Source organism: Lathyrus oleraceus, chromosome 7 (assembly GCF_024323335.1).
Source record: "Lathyrus oleraceus cultivar Zhongwan6 chromosome 7, CAAS_Psat_ZW6_1.0, whole genome shotgun sequence".
NCBI lineage: Eukaryota > Viridiplantae > Streptophyta > Magnoliopsida > Fabales > Fabaceae > Lathyrus > Lathyrus oleraceus.
Window position 1 is genome coordinate 334002798 of NC_066585.1, and position 20548 is coordinate 334023345.

General features: G+C 38.6%; 1 protein-coding gene across 1 annotated transcript in view; it reads left to right on the plus strand.

The window, feature by feature from the left end:
- The first annotated feature begins 350 nt into the window (after positions 1 to 350).
- LOC127103669 (uncharacterized) overlaps positions 351 to 20548 on the plus strand; it is a 32759-nt gene continuing 12561 nt past the window's right edge. Inside the window, exons 1-2 of the mRNA XM_051040912.1 lie at positions 351 to 1163; positions 1248 to 2187. Of these exons, the coding sequence (XP_050896869.1) occupies positions 1089 to 1163; positions 1248 to 2187 (1015 nt within the window). The 5' untranslated portion in view covers positions 351 to 1088. The remainder of the gene's footprint in view (positions 1164 to 1247; positions 2188 to 20548) is intronic.

The following is a 20548-nucleotide window of genomic DNA, read 5'->3' on the forward strand; positions in this document are numbered from 1 at the left end:
ACACCAACATTCTCACTACCTCATCTACATTTCTCACTACTTCATCTCCATTACTTCTTTTACAATTTCATCTTCAACAAAATCTTCCATTTTCATCTACACCAACTCCCCAACAATATGTCTTTACTCATAATGGGCGAGGCACACAGAGGAACAGTTGCAAACATCGCGACATACGTAAGTATTTTCTTATACTTCTTTTTTATGTTTCATCTCCACCAACCCCATTTTATTTTGAAATACCGACTTAGTCAAGTGTTACATTATTTCTATTATAGGATGTCTCAAGGTTTCGCACTCGAGCCCACGAATTTGTCCACATGGACCCGATGATTCAACCTTATGTTGAACTTGCCGGTTTTGGTCACCTTAGCAAAATTATGTCTTGGTCTATAGATAACAAATTCATTCTCGCCTTATGCGAAAGATGGAGGCCAGAGACACACACATTTTGGTTTCCAACCGGTGAGTGTACCGTGACGTTAGAAGACGTCTACATGCTTTTAGGACTACGAATTGAAGGCAAAGCTGTTAATGGTAAGACCAACTTTCCAAATTCAATTTGCATGGAGCTTTTAAACGTTGATTTGTTAGATGATAATGCTAGGGGACAAGGTATACTACTTTCACGCCTAAAGTCATATTATAATAATTTTTATTTAGATGAGCATTCTACCGAAGAAGCTCGAATCATTAAAACTAGGTGTTACATTATGTTGTTACTAGGATCCTTTTTATTTCCCGAAGGTAGTGGTTCTAGCATGCATATTATGTACTTACCTTTACTTAGACATATAGATAGAATAGGTAGTTATAGTTGGGGATCCGCATGTCTAGCCTATCTCTATAGTTCTTTGTGCAAAAACTGCCACAAAGATACTTCTACATTTTCTGGATGTGCTGTTTTACTACAAGCATGGGGATGGTCAAGACTACCGTCTCTAGCACCGGTCAATAGCAACCCCTTCACTTTTCCATATGCAAAAAAGTAAGTTGTTTAAATTGCTATATCTTTACTTCCTTCCTTACAGTTTATTACCCATAACTAATTTATTTTAACTTTTTGGTGTAGATGGTCGGCACGCGGTATGAATTACAGCAGATGTCCGAGACACTGTATTACTCAATATCGCAACCTGTTGGATCACCTTCGACCGGCAGACGTAAGCAAAATAATTACATTATTTCTTCATATTATATTGACTTTTTCTTCATTCATTTAAATCCTATTCTCTTTAACATTTCAGTTCATTTGGCGTCCATACCTTAATATGGATCATGAGCATCAGATCAACCCTGAAGACGCAGCCGTATGGACAACATGCACACCAATAATACGGTTCACAACAGTGGAGCTGCACAACACCGATCGTGTGAAGCTGCAGTTTGGTATGGTCCAGAATATCCCAGATCCCCCAGCTAGCCTAGGAGAATGGCATATGCGTAAAGTGAACGACCAATGGAACTTCAACCCTTGGCAACAATTCGCAAGATCAGAGTGTCGCAAGTGGAAGCACCGTCATGACCATGTCTTAACTGACGCAGTCATGCCAAATGAGGTAAAACCAAGTCGTACTTATATGGCTTGGTATAGATCAGTTGGATTTCAATTCATCGCCGATGATATGTACCTCTACGACCCACGCCAGACAACTTACACACAAGAAGCCTCAACATCTAACCCCCAACAACATTCTCAGCCCAATTACTCACAACCACCTACCCGACAAACTTTCCGTTCCACAAACACACAAACATACAACCAAAACATGCCATTCACCCAACCCCAAAACCAAGAACATCCCCCATACCACCACCAACAAATGGACCATCAACCTTCGACCGAACATCGCTTCGCACCCACACCATCATCCTACCAAAGTCGCCTTACCCAAAACACTAACCGCCCCATCACCTACCGTAGCCAAGAACCCCAAACATCACAATACCAAAACATCCCACAACCATATCTCTTCCAAACACCCCAACAACCTTTCCAACCTTTCCTAGACCCATCATTGTCACCCATGTCCCCCTTCAACCGTCCTGGTCGCCCATCCATGAGTCAACCACACCCCAACTTCTCTGGCATGGGTCATGAGCTCAGCTACGCCGGTACACCATCATTGAATACTGAAGACTATGCTGAGTTGGCTGAATACCTCAACGGATCTTCTCCTGTAGGCGGTAATGACACTCCTGGACCATCAGATGAACAAACACCGGTTCAGAATCGTCAACGTGGGTTAGGGCCAAGGGTTAGGATAGCTAGGGGATGTGGGACCGGAGGTCGGTTAGGTGATCCCGGTCATCACCATTAGGATTCATTGTGTAAAATCCAAATTTTATTAATATCAATTCGTATTTTGTCAAATTTATCTTTGTGTATTCTCCAAACATTAAGTTTCTTTCATAATTCTAAAATAAACACATATCATAAAACAAAAATTTATAGGTCAAAAACCCTAATTCAAGGACTTGTTATTGTTATGTTGAAGGGCTTGAAGTTGGTCCCTTTTGGCAAAGTTCACATACACTTGTTTTGACAGAAACCCTAATTTTGGGTCAAGTTCGCAGGGACATAACTCACTCATTTTTAATTATTTTGAGGTGGGACCAAGTGCATTGGAAAATTTAATATGTCTACTTCAAATGTTATGTTGGACAAAAATTCATATTCCTAAAAGAAACACATGCAATAATACAAAACATTATGACTCAGATAACAGTTATAATGTCAAAGAGTCCAAGTTCAGGTGCCCATACCTTTCTCATAAAAGCTGCAAATGATGCAAACCTTTAGTCCAAATTCATTATCTTGAAAAGATATACAACTTTTATGTTGAAGGTTTTGTCATTTGAGGCTTTTATCATTCATACTAAAGGGCTTGAAGTTGGTCCCTTTTGGCAAAGTTCACATACACTTGTTTTGACAGAAACCCTAATTTTGGGTCAAGTTCGCAGGGACATAACTCACTCATTTTTAATTATTTTGAGGTGGGACCAAGTGCATTGGAAAATTTAAGATGTCTACTTCAAATGTTATGTTGGACAAAAATTCATATTCCTAAAAGAAACACATGCAATAATACAAAACATTATAGGTCAGATAACAGTTGAAAAACTCAGAAGTCCAACTTCAACTGCCCATAACTTTCTCAAAAAAAATCCAAATGTTGCAAAATTTATATCCAAATTCATTTTTTTGAAAAGATCTACAACTTTCATGTTGGAAGTTTTTTCATTTGAGTCTTTTTTAAGGGAGGCGCCAATTGGATTGGCGCCCCCTCTTAAAAATTACACACAGGCGCCAATTGGATTGGCTAGGGCAGGTGCCCTAGCCAATCCAATTGGCGCCTCCTTGCAATTTTTAAGAGGGGGCGCCAATCCAATTGGCGCCTCCCTCTAAAAGTGGGGTATATTGGGAATTTTTTTGAAACCTGGGTTATTTTGGGAAATTAATTAAAAAACTGGGGTATATTGGTAAAAAATCCTGCCTTGCACCGCCACCTCGTATTGACTTCTCATTACCTTGCCACGCGTGCGTCTTGGAAGATGGGGGGCACAAGCTGCCATCAATTTTTTTCTCTCTTTCGCCAACTTCATTTTTCTGGTGGGCAAGAGGGAGTTTGGGCCTTATGGCCCATTATGGGATTTCTATTAGGGGTCCTCTGTTGGGGCTTTATAGTTTGCTTTCTTTTAAAACTTTACCCTCCTCTATTCCTATGCACCCTACCATGTTTTCCTTAGTTTATTTATTTATTATCTCGAAACGCTTTAGTTAAATATCAATATAACTATGGTCAAATAATGATAGTAGAAATGTTCACTAGCTCGGTTTTGATTATTATTTTCGATTAAGTTTTTATAGAATATAACAATTAATTAAATAGTGTATTAATTGTTAATGTCAACGAATAATTTACCTTGTTTCTAAAATAAATTTGATTTTGGTCCAATACCAAATAATCTTTCTCAAAACATATTAATTCTAATAAATTCAAATTCACCGTATTTAAGTAATATACTCTTAAAAACTATTTAAATCGATTTTTGGATGAAAAGGGGAATAGTAAGCATCCTTTTTATTATCTCTCGATTATTCGAATAATTGGCGTTCGCCATATTGCTCGAATTTTTGTCATTCAAATAAAACCCTAAAAAACATACAAGCTCAAGTCGCTTCTCCAAGTTAATTAAAATGTCTAAAAACTTTAAATTTATAAATTAATTTTTGGATGAAAAGGGGAATAACGAGCATCCGCTTCACTATCTCTCGATTATTCGGATAATTGGCATTCGCCATATTGCTCGAATTTTCGTCATTTAATTAAAACCCTAAAAAACTTACAAATACAAATCATCCTCCTAAATTAGTGCGATACTTAAAAATATATCTCTTTTATAAACATTGGATGAAAAGGGTATAGTGAGCGTTCACTTCACTATTTCTCAAGTACTCGAACGATTGGCGCACGCCACATTACTTGCAATCTTGTCACCCGATTAAAATCTCAATCACCACAATATTCAAATCATTTCTTACAAATCAACTATAAATTCTAAACCCTTTTAATTCTAAATTTTGGATAATAAAAGGATGGGAGGCGTTCGCCTCACTATCTCTCGATTGTTCGAATAATTGGCGTACGCCATATTGATCGAATTCTCGTCGTCAAATTAGAGCCGCAATCGTACAAATTCAAATTACCTCTTCAAACTAATACAACATCTAAGAACATTTTTATAAATCAAATTTCAGATGAAAAGGATGGGAGGCGTTCGCCTCACCATTTCTCGAATAATTGACCGATTTCCGCTCGCCATATTGCTCCATGTCCTTTCGACTTCCGATTAAAATACTTTAAATAAACTTGGATAAAGGAGTGAGGGGCAAACGGGTTATTGTTCCTTGAATAAGCAAGTGGGAGGCGCACGCCTCACTATCATGCATATTAGACTTCCGCAAATAAACTTTCAATAATAATTCAAGCGAAATGGCAATAGGAGGCGTTCGCCTTACTATTCCTCGAAAGAATTGAACGATTGATGTGCACCACATTGCTCAATCTTTTGTCGTTCTTCAAAAATATCTCAAACATACTAAACCTAACTTCTCGTCTGTAAGACCCCAATTTTGACCCTAAGATCCCTCATGCAATTTCATCATAAGCATTAGCATTGGGATCATACATTGGCATCCTCCTTCCCCCTCTTTCATTGGGTTTGTTTTGGGATAGATCACCAAGCACTATGTTATTGTATCATACTTGTATATTATCATTTTACTAATCAAAATACAAAAAATATGTCTCTGCATTTCCCTAACTCTTTTGTAGGTAGGGCATGATCACATTGATCTATCAAGTTTATATCTAGGGTTTGAGACCCTCATGACAAAGAACACAACCATGAATTGATCCAAGAATGGTTATGAGTATCATATATGAGTCTCAATGACCTCTACATGTTATATTGATCAAGTTTTCTTCAAGAATTTGAGGGTGATTTGCCTTGAAAACCCTAGTTTGATTGGGTATCTTGAGTAACTTCTCCAATAAGCTATCTCACCAATTGATCAAATTTATCAAGGGACACTTCAAAATTCATCATCTTATGCATATATTATCTACCATGATCCAATAAATTCAAGATAATTGAAGGATTGCAAGTTGGTTGATGGTGGTTGGCCAGATGAATTCATCTGATCAAAACTGGGTCTCCCTAGACCCTATCTCCTACAATTTTCACCATATGAAAATGATTCCAAGATAAACGTTACTCTAAATGACATTAAAAACAACTTTCATGTTGAGACCTAGAGCTAGTTTCGCTTGGAAAATCATTTTCTATGTTGAAACATTATAGGTCATTTTGTCTAAACCCTAATTTGAAAGCCAACTTCCCAAGGCCATAAGTTGCTCAATTTGTATGATATTAAAGATTTACAAGTTTCATAATCAAATTCAAGATGTCTACTTCAACATTTATGCTCGGAGTGAGGGATGATTCAATTTTTATGAGCATGTGATATGAGGTTACATCATAGGTCTCTTTTGACCTAAACCGTTGAATAAGTGATTTTTCCAAACTTCAAAAATGCATAACTCTATCATCCCAAATCCAAATGATATGAAATTGGTTACCATTTTGAAGGTATTTTAAATATATACAAGTTTTGTGAAGACACTTTTCTCATCTGAAGCTCACATAAAAAGTTAAGCAAGGTGGAATATTGAGATATATGGCTTGACACTTAGAATTTTTTTTTATATGTTGAAATTTCCAAACTTCCACCTCAAAATTCATCATGATACAAGATTCAAATGGAAAAGTGTGGAACATGATAGTTGTTCCTCTTGATTTACCCTTTCCAAAAAGTCCAATTTCATCCATTTTGGACAAGATTTGCTAGGGCTGCACATGGCTTGAACATGATATCATCATTTGGCAAAGATCAAACTTCAAGCTTCCATATACATTTGCCTTGCATTCCAAGTTGATTTCAGACTTACTCACACTCAATTGTGGATCAAATGGAATGATCTCATGGGCATGTACACGCCCTTGCACGCATGCATCACTCATTGCCAATTTTGGAAAGTCAGTTGGAAGGTGCAAATATCACATGATCCAGCTATAAATAGAGCTCCATATGCTCAGAATTCAACATACATCCGCGCCAGCTTTGATCCTAAACCCCTAACCCTTCCATTTGAGAGGATAAACCTGAGAATTTCCTTTGGAAATTGAGTTGAATTCTCACTGTTTTGAGATTCAAAACTTCAGGGATCCAAGACCTTTTGTGCATTCTAATCTACTCCTACAAGCATCCTGAGCAAGATCAAGCACGAGCCGAAGCAAGAACAGTTGAATCCAGACCTGCATTGAAGGTATTTTCCAGAAAATTTCATCTCTTCGATTCTCTCTTAATTCCACTCAATTCTCTTGGATCTTTGGTTGTCTGAAGTCCTACCAATGTCGGCAAGAAGATTGAGTTGCTTAGAGGTCAAATCGAAGCAACTCAGTTGATACACCTCAAAATTCAACCCCTCATATCTTTCTATATATGTGGAGTTAGTTAAAATTGAGGTCAGATTCGTGCTCTACGCCATTTTTTCTTTCAGATCATGTCCTCCTTTTTCATTTTCTTGATGGTGATGAGTGAACCAGTCCGACGAGGGTCATCAGAGAAGATGACCGACCTCTAGACGCCGATGATGTATTGGCATGGTTCAGAGCCATTGATCCTTTTCAATTTGTTTTAATCTCGTGCATTGCTTTTAAATACCAAGCCTATGACGCGTTTATTCAAGTCCACCATGGAACACGTGTTGGTGGCCACTTGATATGCCACCTCAATTAATGAGGGAGATCAAGTGGTCCACGTTTTTTTTTTTGTTTTTTTCTGATTTTCTTTTATTCCTTTTATTTTCATTAATTCATATTAATTTTAATATTGATCCAAAAAATATGAGAGTTTCACCAAAAAATTTCAAATGATTTCCTCTTTCATATTCTGAATTAAAATTATTTTTTGGATCATTATTAATATTTTTCATGATTTAATTGATTTTGAATTTGTTTTTAATTGTTTAAAAATACTTTTAAATCTTTAAAAATTCTGAATTTTTTTCTCCAAGGTCCTTTGACCTTTTTTGACCTATGATAAATCTCATGGCCATTTCTTTGGTGTTTTGATGAGGTTTTAGGAATTTGACAAACCATATTTAATTTAAATGCCTTATTTTAGTATTTTTAATTTGAATAAATGCCAAATAATTTTTTTGACCAATTGTGATGACTGGTTTTAGTTTGACTCTTGTGGTTGGGCCTTGGTCAAGGTTGATTTGACTTTGTCAAGTTAATATCATTGGATTTAGGGGATTGATAGAATGTACATTCCATCTCCCAAAATGAATGAGTGATATTAATTTGGTAAAAGTCCTCCTTTGACCAATTTGAGTTTTGATCCATTCCCCTCCCTCTTCATCTCATTCCCATTCTTTATGCTTTCATCTCATTTGGCCTATGATATCTCAAAGTCCTAAAGCTAGTTGATTGAAAGATTAACCTGAGTATGGATGAGATTAGGCCACCTCTTTTGCATATTCGTTTTGTGTGTGGTATGTTTCATGAGCATAGTCCATAATACTATGTCTCTAACATGCATTACCACCAAAATTCTATTGCCCAACCTCAAATAGTTGTGACTTCTACATAAGTCCAAATACGATTGCTTAACATAGCGCTAAATTTGTGACATAAAAGGCATATCATTCTAGTTAGTGAGATTGTAAATCTCACCTCTTTCATGGTATTGTGTGGAAACTTGGCCTTTTTTCCTTCCTTTGGAAGATGTCTTGGCTCAAGGATCCATGCTTGTGATAAGTGGGTTGAGTGTTCTCCAAAGAATGTCTTAAAATGAAAAGCAAAAGCAAAACAATACTAACTTCTAACCTATTAACAACTAACTTTTAATTTCAAGCCATTTACTTTAATGTCATTTAATTCTAGCTTTTATACATTTGCCATTGTTCATATCATTCTAATTGTTTATGTTAATGCAATTTTCACATTGTCCACTTGGACCATATTGTGTGATATATCTTATTTGTGTATACTTTGCTTGTTTGTGTGGTCTTTGACCATTAATGTACATAATAACGACAAAAACCCTAAAAACCTTTTGTGTGGACTGTTGGCTTGATCTTGGATAAATGGACTTAGAATTTAGGCAACATTCCTATGCTAAAGGACTTGGCCAATGCCAACTTATTGAGAAACCAAGTGCTTGCAATTTGAACTTCATCTGATACATCATTCAATATCCCTCTGAGTTCATCTGCAACATGATCATTGTGTAGCTGTCATTTTGAACTTGTGATTTGTGGAATTCATCTGTTACATGGGCTAACTTGAAGAAAATCATGGAGTGATTAAAGCTTGGATATGGCTATCTTTATTTGATGCCTTTGTGCTTCAAGATAATATAATTGTGCATTTGTGTGTTGCTTGATTCTAAATGTCCAAGGGAATTCTGGGTTTCTATTGACATTCTTGTCTATTGGATTGCTACCCATTTAGTCAGATCTTTTCAACTCTCAACTTTTAATTTTGTGCATAGGAACTAACTCATTCAAACTTTTTCTTGGGCCTTTGTGCCTTTCAAACCTATTTTTTGTTAAAAGCAATGCATCCACTTTGAAATTTGTATCACGAACTACGAGGTTTTGATCCCTCATTTTTATATTGGTATGTAGGCACAAAGACCGAAGGTCTTGCCAAACACAAAAATATAATAACGAATTCTTTTCTCATCCCTCCATTCTATTTATCTGTAAACATCATTTTTGTACCAAATACATATGCACACAAAAAGGGCTCCCTAGGAGTACCTAGGACACTTTGGGTGCTAATACCTTCCCTCTGTGTAACCAACCCCCTTACCTGAAATCTCTGACATTTTATTAGTTTTGATTTGAAAACTTCTTACTTTTGGGTTTTGTTCGTACTTTTCCCCTTTTCCTTTGGAAACAATAAAAGTGCGGTGGCGACTCTTATTATTTGACTCTAGCTTATCCATAGCTTGATGATCGTAAATTTACCGCTACAAAAATTAAGTGGCGACTCTGATGGGGAGTAGTCTCCAGTGGGTTTAGCCTACTTTTTGTGTGTATATATTTGTATATATGTGATATTTGTATATATGTATGTGTGATATAATCTACTTGTTGTGCTTGGTGGTCTCTGAGTGGTGAGATAAGTTCTAACCCGAACTTTAGTGCAATTAAGAATGGAGGATGGTATAGTCATGTTCGACTTGTGTGGAGTAGTCCTTAACAAGTTGGCTTGAGATCCATCTACTCAGTGGATACTCTTTTGGATTTGGAAATGTCACACAAGTATTTATGGTTAGGCATTACTATTTCTAATTTGGGTCTGAGAAGCTGAGGACCATAGAACATTTACCCCCTCTTGGCCTATTTAGGACGTAGTGCGGAGACTGTTCAAGTGTAGACTTAATAAGAGTTGTTACGCGATACTACACTTAGACGAGTTTCTCTTGAGAATATTATGGGTCGATGAGTCAGTCATCTTAACCTGTAATATCTGATAGATGGAATTAAGACTCTGGGAACTTTTTAGAACATGATCTACAGGTTTTTATCCTTAGTTCACTCCTTTGGGATGGTTCTTACCCAGACCTCATGCTCGTGACTTATAACAAACCATTGATTCTTGATTGATCCAATCAAGTCTTGTCAATATCAATGGAACTTGGGTGTTTATAAGGTGAAAACCATAATCCATCAAAATGGATGATTGATCTTGACAATGATTTGATTCATCCCTTGACCTTTGTTTTCCTTGTGTGTGATCCCTTATTTGTGATTGTTTCATTCATGCATTCATGCGCATCATAACATTCATCACACAAAAATTTCAAGGAACTAAGGTATCATTTGCAAATATTTTCAGACCATGGATTGTGGACGAAGGAACACTAAGAAGTACAGTTTTAGATGTCCCGACTTGAAAGAGTCAAGGAAGCGAGCATCTTTCATATTAGATCCCTTGGACTTCAAAAAACGTCATGGGAAGCTTTTGTCTATCTTGTCTACTGATGTGGTCGAAGGACTCTTGAGTGTATTGGTGCAGTTCTATGATCCTCTCTACCTTTGTTTCACTTTCCCAGATTTCCAGCTTGTGCCTACACTAGAGGAGTATTCTCATCTCTTGGGGATACATGTTTCTAGTAGAGTACCTTTTAGTGGATTGGAGGAGATTCCCAGATATCATCTTATTGCTGAAGCTCTTCACTTGAAGAAGTCTGAGATAGAGGCTCATTGGGTGAAGAAAGGAGGATTGTTTGGTTTGCCATCTGATTTCCTCATCAAGGAAGCTACTGCCTTTGCTCAAGCCGGTAGTGTGGATGCTTTTGAAGTTATCTTTGTGTTACTCATCTATGGATTAACTTTGTTCCCTAACATTGAAGGTTTTGTTGATGTTAACGCTATTAGACTTTTCTTGATTGGGAATCCTATGCCTACTTTGTTGGGTGGTATGTATTTCTCTTTGCATCTAAGGAATTCCAAGGGTGGTGGGACGATTGTTTGTTGCATTCCTCTTCTGTACAAGTGGTTTATTTCACACTTGCCTCAGACGCCTGCTTTTGTGGAGAACAAATAATGTCTAAGGTGGTCTCAGAGACTTATGTCTCTCACTAATGATGATATAGTTTGGTATGATCCTTCTTTGGGCAGTTTGGACATTATTGATAGTTGTGGTGAATTCTCTAATGTGCCTCTCATTGGTACATAAGGAGGAATTAACTACAACCCTGCTTTGGCTTGTCGTCAACTTGGGTTCCCTGTGAGAGGCAAACCTAGTAACACTTTGTTAGAAGGTATTTTCTATCAAGAGGGTAAAGATCCCCAACATTTGAAGCCGAAGATTATGCATGCTTGGCATAATGTGCATAGGAAAGGAAGATTCGAGCTTGGTCCGTGCAATTGTGTAGCTTTGGAAGCTTACACTCTTTGGGTGAGGAAGAGAGCTTTGGAGTTTAAGATGCCTTATCCTTGTGAAAGACCTATGTCTATGGTTGTGGTTGAGCCATTAACTCTCCCTAACCAAGATGTAGAGCAGTTAGAAGATGCACTCGTCAAGATGAAGCAAGAGAAAGATATGTGGGAAGAGCGTTTCCATGCTTTGAGCAAGAAGCATGAAGAGTTGCAGTTGGAGTCTAAGGACAAAGATGCACTTATTGAGCTACTTGAAGGCCGAGTAACAAAGAGATAGAGAGATCCAGAAGTTTCATCTTCTAGCATGCCTCAACCTTCCGTTGCTTGGAAGAAGATTGTTGACCAGCTTGTCCTCGAGAAGACTCAGATGAAGGCTTCTTTTGAGACCGAGATCCGTCGCATTCGAAGGAATTACGCTTCTTTATCCAGATCTTCTAACGTTGTTAGGGATCCTTAGGATGACTAGTCCCCTTTTGTCTTGTATTTTTCATTTGGTTTCTGAAATTGTACACAGTGTAATCCTTCCAATTATATAAATGAAAAGATATTTTTTGGTCATATAAAAATTATTGCAATTGTTGATATATATGTTTGCAAATGAAAATAATCAAGCATTGCATTTCATGCATCATTTGCATAAGCAGGTTTCTCTTTCGCCAGATGTCTCATTGGTGTTTCTTTTGTGCTTTAGCCAAGCTGACTCATCGGTACAACACCCGCGCCAATCACTTCAAAATTATGGAGCATCTAGAGCAAGAGAACTAAGAGTTGAAGGACGAGATCACCCATTTGACTGCCATGATGGAGTCACTTCTTGCTACTCAGAATCAATCTTCTCCAACGCCTGCAACTCCTCCTGCGAGGACGGTTATTTCAGAGGTGGCTACCTCTACCATGCTCGTTGCTACCGCCCATTTTGCACCCATTATGCCTTCCGGATTCCCGTGGGGAATGCCGTCCAACTCTGTGCCTGAAGGCTTTGCGCCTACTTTTGCTTCCATGCCGGTATTTAGCCCGATCATGTCTATGCCACCTCCCGTTGTGGATACCTTACCTCGTGTAGAGGACACCATCTATCAATCTGAGCCGTCTGAGGGCCCGGATGTGTATGAGAAGATGGATGAAATGAAAGATCAGTTTCTTGAGGTGCACAAGGAATTGAAGACGCTAAGGGGTAAGGATTTGTTTGGGAAAAGTGCTGCTGAGTTGTGTTTAGTGCCCAACGTCAAGATCCCGGGGAAGTTCAAAGTACTTGACTTTGAAAAATATAAAGGGAACACTTGTCCGCTCAGTCATCTAGTGATGTATGCTCGCAAGATGTCTACTCAGACCGATAATGATCAACTGTTGATTCATTATTTCTAGGACAATCTGACCGGTGCTGCGCTCCATTGGTATATGGGGAGGGATAGTGTAAGCATTCGCACATTCAATGACTTGGGAGACGCTTTTGTCAAGCAGTATAAGTACAACATGGACATGCCGCCTGATAGAGACTAGCTGAGGTCTATGTCTCAGAGAGATAAGGAGACATTTAAGAAGTATGCGCAGAGATGAAGGGAATTGGCTGTCCAGATCACTCCTCCTTTGGAGGAAAAAGAGATGACAAAGATCTTTCTAAAGACCCTGAGTTCATTTTATTATGAACGAATGATTGATAGTGCCCCCAATGACATTACCGAAATGGTAAACATGGGGATGAAGCTTGAGGAAGGAGTCCGAGAGGGATGTTTGTCGATGGATGAGGCATCGACAAGCATGAGATATGGCAGCGGTTTCAGCAAAAAGAAGGACAATGAAGTGAATGCAATAAGTAGTGGGAGGCAGAGGAGGCCTCGGATCAGAAGGAATCCATCATCTCGTCAACATCACCATCAAGTATCTTCCGTTATTTCGGTATTTTCTAATCAACAATCAACACTAGTTCAACAACAACAATTGCAACAATGAACAAACACCTACAACAACAACAATACCAACAACAATCATCATCAACAAAACTTTGAGAGGAAGAAGGTCTCTTTTGACCCAATTCCTATGTCTTATGCAGAATTGTATCCATCCTTGGTTCTAAAGAACCTGATTCAACCAAGAAACCCACTGCAGATTCCAGAACCACTTCCTTGGTGGTACAAACCTGAACTCCATTGTGCTTTTTATCAAGGAGCACCCGAACATGATATAGAGAACTGTTACCCACTCAAGTATGAGGTTCAGAAGCTAATGAAGAGTGGAATGGTGTCTTTCGAAGACCGTGTGCCGAATGTGAAAGCAAATTCGTTGCCCACCCATGGGAAGTCTTCTGTGAATATGGTGGATGGTTGTCATGGCAAGTTTAAAGTTTTTTATATGCGTTTTATCAGGAGGTCATTGGTGCAGATAAGGATGTTTGTTTGGTAAGTGATTGCGAGCATGACCATGATGGTTGTGCTGTTTGTAGTGTTAACCCGAGGGGTTGTGAAGTTGTGAAAAGGTACATTCAGCGACTGATGGATGAAGGCATGATTTAGATTGTTCAATCCCGTCATGTAGATGACGATGTAAATGTCATAGTGCTCGTTTTCAAGCAGCCAAAGAGGTTGGTAATTCAGTATGACAGTAGCAACAGTAACAGTGTCAGCAACATATTAGTATCGCCGTTGGTAATACGGTTAGCGGGCCCAGTCCAATATTCATCTGATAAAGTTGTACCGTATCAGTATAATGCTACAATGATAGAAGGTGGTCAAGAGGTTCCGTTGCCTACCACTAGTTCAGTGGTGAGCATTGTTGATGTTACCAAGGTGACCCGCAGTGGTCGAGTGTTTGGGTCGGTGTTCCCAAAAGATAAGGAGGAATCAGTTGTTGGAAAGAAGGTAGAAGTGCTTGTTGCAGATCCAATTGGTGCTTCAAAGGGTAAGTCTGGTGAATCTAGCGATGCGAAGGCCAACGATGATGATGAGGTACTTCGGTTGATTAAAAGGAGCGAGTTTAACATGGTGGAGCAGTTGCTCCAAACCCCCTTAAAAATCTCAGTGTTGTCTCTGCTCATGAATTCTGAGGCGCACAGAGAAGCACTGCAGAGAGTTCTGGAACAAGCTTTTGTAGAACATGATGTTACAATAGACCAATTCGATCATATCATGGCTAACATCACTTCTTGCAATAATCTCAGTTTCTGTGATGAAGAACTCCCTGAAAAGGGTAGAAATCATAATCTGGCTTTGCACATTTCTATGAATTGCAAATAGGATGCTTTATCAAATGTGCTTGTTGACACCAGGTCGTCACTAAATGTGCTTTCGAAGTTAACTTTGTCAAAGCTATCATACCAAGGAGCGCCTATGAGGTATAACGGTGTAATCGTCAAAGGTTTTGATGGTTCGCGCAAGACAGTTATCGGTGAAGTGGACCTCCTAGTTAAGATAGGTCCGAGTGATTTTCAAATTACTTTCCAAGTAATGGATATCCACCCGGCCTACAGTTGCTTGTTGGGAAGGCCTTGGATTCATGAGGCAGGAGTTGTTACCTCCACATTACACCAGAAACTCAAATTTGTGAAGAATGGAAAGCTCGTGATTGTTGGTGGAGAGAAAGCGTTGTTGGTTAGCCATTTGTCATCTTTCTCTTATGTGGAAGCTGAGGATGAGGTTGGAACTCCGTTCCAAGCCTTATCTATTGTTGATGAAAAGAGAGTTGGGGCACCTATGTTCTCATTGAAAGATGCTAAGAAGATTGTAGAAGAAGGCGATGTTGATCAGTGAGGGCGTATGGTAGAGGTCTCCGATAACAAAGGTAGAACCGGTTTGGGGTTCCAGAAAGGTCCATCAACTGCAAAGACTGAAGATATGCAACTTAGCTTTCGTAGAGAAGGGTTCATTCATGGCAATGAACAACACTTAGCTGTTGTGCTAGAGGATGACGAAGAGGAAGACTGCACCAATTTTGTGACGCATGGAAAGGCTTGCAACAATTGGATTGCTGTTGATGTTCCTATTATTTTGCATCGATCTAAGTAATTACTTTTATATGTTTTTAAAATCCTTCTCCTATGTCTAAGGGAGAAGTGAACATTGTTTGGGCATTTTCAAATTGATCATTAATAAAATTAATTCTATTCATCCACATCTATGATGTTTGTTTTTACTTTTTGCTTTATTCTGAAAATGGTAATCACAAAAAACATAAATAAACAATATAATTATCCATCTGCATAATATTTGGTCACAAATTCACTTCTCTAAAATCAAGATATCAAATTATTATGCAGGTTGGTTCCTAACCCCATTGAATACAATGATCCTTCTCCTCCAAATTTTGAATTCCCTGTGTTTGAGATCGAGGAGGAAAATAATGTAGAAGCGAGTGATGAATTATCTCGTCTTCTTGAGCAAGATGAAAAGACCACTCAGCCGTTCGAAGAGAAGATTGAGTTTGTCAACTTGGGTTCCGAGGATGATGTGAAGGAAGTCAAGATTGGGTCTCTCCTGTGCTCAGATGTCAAAAAGGGGTTGATTGATCTTCTTTGAGAGTATTCAAATGTGTTTGCTTGGACCTATCAAGACATGCCTGGTTTAGATTCTGAGATTGTGGAGCATAGATTTCTGTTAATGCCAGAATGCCCGCCAGTCAAGCAGAAGTTGAGAAGAACACATCCTGATATGGCTGTGAAGATCAAAGAGGAAGTACAGAAGCAGATTGACGCTGGTTTCCTTGTAACTGTTGAGTATCCGTAATGGGTGGCCAATATTGTGCCTGTGTCGAAGAAAGATGGAAAAGTACGCATGTGTGTTGACTATAGAGATTTGAATAAAGCCAGTCTGAAAGATGATTTCCCTCTGCCACACATTGATATGTCGGTAGACAATACTGCTAAATTCAAAGTCTTTTCGTTTATGGATGGATTTTCCGGATATAATCAGATCAAGATGGCACCTGAAGATATGAAGAAGACCATATTCATTTCATCTTGGGGAACATTCTGTTATAGAGTGATGCCTTTTGGTCTAAAGAACGCTGGTTCGACTTACTAGAGAGAAATGACTACTCTTTTTCATGATATGATGCATAAAGAGATTAAAGTATATGTCGATGACATGATTGCTAAATCAATTGATGAAGAGGAACATGTTGATCATTTGTTGAAGTTATTCCAGCGTTTGAGGAAATATAAACTCCGCTTGAATCCCAATAAGTGTACTTTTGGTGTTCGTTCTAGTAAGTTGTTGGGCTTTATTGTCAGCGAGAAGGGTATTGAAGTTGATCCTGCCAAGGTCAAAGCAATACAAGAGATGCATGCGCCCAAAAACTGATAAGCAAGTCAGAGTTTTTCTCGGCCGCTTGAATTATATTTCCAGATTCATTTCCCACATGACTGCCACATGTGCGCCTATATTCAAGCTTCTTCAGAAAGATCAGTCTTGTGATTGGATCGAAGAATGCCAGAAAGCTTTTGACAGTATCAAAGAATATTTGCTTGAGCCTCCGATCTGGTCTCCACCTATTGAAGGAAGACCGTTGATCATGTATTTGACTGAACTTGAAGATAGTATGGGTTGCGTCCTAGGTCAGCAAGATGAGATTGGAAAGAAAGAATTTGCAATTTACTACCTCAGTAAGAAGTTCACCGACTGTGAGACTCGGTATTCTATGCTTGAAAAGACTTGTTACGCATTGGCTTGGGCTGCTAAGCGTTTGCGTCAGTATATGTTGAATCATACCCCTTGGTTGATATCCAAAATGGATCTGATCAAGTATATATTTGAGAAGCCTGCTTTAACTGGGAGGATTTCCCGTTGGCAGATGTGTTATTAGAGTATGATATTGAATATCGATCTCAGAAAGCGATCAAAGGTAGTATCTTGGCTGACCATTTGGATCACCAACCAATTGAAGATTATTAGTCAGTACAGTATGACTTTTCTGATGAAGAGATTTTGTACTTAAAAATGAAAGATTATGATGAACCATTGCTTGAAGAAGGTCCAGAACCTGGTTCCCGTTGGGGCATGGTATTTGATGGAGCTGTTAATCAATATGGAAATGGCATTGAGGTAGTGATCATTACTCCTCAAGGCACACATCTATGATTTACAGCTAGATTGACTTTCAAGTGTACAAACAACATGGCAGAATATGAAGCTTGCATTATGGGGCTTGAAGAGGCCATGAATCTCAGAATCAAGTATTTGGATGTCTTTGGAGACTCAACTTTGGTTGTGAATCATATCAAAGGTTAATGGGAGACAAATCAACCCGGTTTAATACCATATAGAGATTATGCGAGGAGGATTTCAAATTTCTTTACAAAGGTTGAGTTTCATCATATCCCTCAAGATGAAAACTGGATGGCAGATGCTCTTGCAACGTTGGCATCGATGATTATGGTAAAATATTGGAATGAAGTTCCCAACTTGTCTGTGATGCATCTTGATAGGCTAGCTCATGTGTTTGTTGTTTAAGAGATCAAAGACGAGAAGCCGTGGTATTACGACATCAAATATTTCCTCCAAAGTCAGATTTACCCGCCTGGGGCATCTTTGAAAGATAAGAAGACTTTGAGAAGATTATCCGGTAATTTCTACTTGAATGGTGGTATACTGTACAAGAGAAACTTCGACATGGTTCTGCTCAGATGCATGGATAGACACGAAGCAGGCTTGTTGATGACTGAAGTGCATAAAGGTTCCTTTGGTACTCATTCCAATGGACATGAAATGGAAAAGAAGATGTTACGAGCAGGTTATTATTGGTTGACAATGGAATCTGACTGTTGCAAATTTGTGAAGAAATGCCACAAGTGCCAAATTTATGCTGATAATATTCATGTTCCTCCGATGCTATTGAATGTTATCTATTCCCCGTGGCCCTTCTCCATATGGGGAATTGATATGATTGGGATGATTGAACCCAAAGCTTTGAATGGACATTGTTTCATTTTGGTGGCAATTGACTACTTCACAAAATGGGTTAAAGCGGCATCATATGCACATGTAACCAAGCAAGTTGTTGTAAGGTTTATCAAGAATCAGATCATATGCCGTTATGGTGTGCCAAGTAAGATAATTACTGACAATGGATCGAACTTGAATAACAATATGGTGGAAGCTCTTTGTAAAGACTTCAAGATTTCACATCATAATTCTTCTTCCTACAGACCTAAGATGAATGGGGTTGTTGAAGCTGCAAACAAGAACATTAAGAAGATTATTCAGAATATGGTTGTCACATACAAGGATTGGCATGAGATGCTCTCGTTTGCTTTGCATGGGTATCGTACATCGGGCCGCACTTCAACAGGGACAACCCCTTTTTCTCTTGTGTATGGTATGTAAGTAGTGCTCCCTATGGAGGTTGAGATTCCATCATTGTCTATGCTCATTGAAGCCAAGTTAATTGAGGCCGAATGGTGCCAGACTAGGTTTGACCAGTTGAATTTGATTGAAGAGGAGAGATTAACTGCCATGTGCCATGGTCATCTATATCAACAAAGGATGAAGAAAGCTTTTGATAAGAAGGTCAGACCTCGTGTGTTCAGAGAAGGTGACCTTGTGCTCAAGAAGATTGTATCGTTCAAACCAGATTCTAGGGGAAAATAGACTCCTAATTATGAAGGCTCATATGTTGTTAAGAGAGCCTTTTCAGGCGGTGCTTTGATTCTTACAACTATGGATGGTGAAGAGTTCACTTGTCCCGTGAATGCAGATGCAGTCAAGAAATACTTCGCCTAAAAAGAAAGAACAACTCGCTAAGTTGAAAACGCGAAAGGGCGACTTAGGCAAGAAAGAGCATCTCGGTTGATTGAAAACCCGAAAGGGAGATCCAGGCAAAAATTAGAGACATAAAAAACAGAAAAATTTCCCGACAAGTTGAGTACCCCACCTTGGGGAAACTTATGCAAAAATTAAGGATTATGGCAAGTAACTACATTCCGCTGATCTTCAAATTTTGAGAACTTTGAGCACAAGGGTTGACGTCAATTCATCATCCCAGTAGCGGTCAAGAGCACAGTGGATATCAAAGGACTGGTAGAAGGATTAGTGGTCATTTGTATTCAAAGTAACCCTTTCCCATGTAAATTACCATTTTCAACTTTGTAAAAATCTATGGAGTTTCGTCATTTACAGATTACCATCCCATTAAATAAAGTTGAGCTTTTATCCAATTGTTTCTACTCTTATTTACTTCAGCCAATAGTTTAAATTTTATTATGATCATTTTGAAAATTTAAATTTTTTAATCAAAATCATTTTCTCTCAAAAACATAAAAGCAAGAAATTTTTAAAGCAATTAAAAGGAAGTATCAACAGCACTTCAAAGTCCAGCAAGTCCTTAAGTTCTAAGCATAAGAGGTTCCCCAAGCAGTTGACCCTTCGGGTATCCCTGGTTGTTTGTGTTGATCCGGTTCCCCTGCGAAGTGTTTGTTTCCTAGTTGAATTCCGATTCTTTTTCCCAGCTAAGTTGGTTGATTTAGTACCTTGCAGCTTGTTATTTCTCTGCAGTGTTTCTGTATTCCCCAACAGGGTTGATCTTCAGCAGAGTAAGATCTTTTCCCCAGTAGATCGCATTGGTTTCCCCACTAGTTGCCAACTGACTCGCTCCCAATCAGAGTTTCCTCCTGGTTTCTGAGCAGCTGTTTTGTGTTTATTTTCTGTATGGTTGTCTCCCATTTGATATGGCGTAGACCTAAAATTCCTTGCAGACTCGATAATTTCGCCTCTGCTCAGCAGATCTCCTCCCTCGGCTAGGTTTGAGCCTTTGGTTTGTGATTTCTCTGTTCTCCAGCAGTTGTCTCCCTATTTTTGTGGATTGACCGGGGATTATACCGATGATTCAAATTCTTTGCAACACCTTTGTGATCATTTTGTCAGCATAATCATCATATACATATACATTCATATAATTTCATAATTGCATATTTGCATATCTGGTAAACTTGTTAGTTTGAGATTCTGATTCTCTGTATGGCGATACTTTATCCCTATACAAATTTCGGTGTCTGTCTTCCCTCAATTATAGAGCGTCAGCCCCTTAGGCAGAAA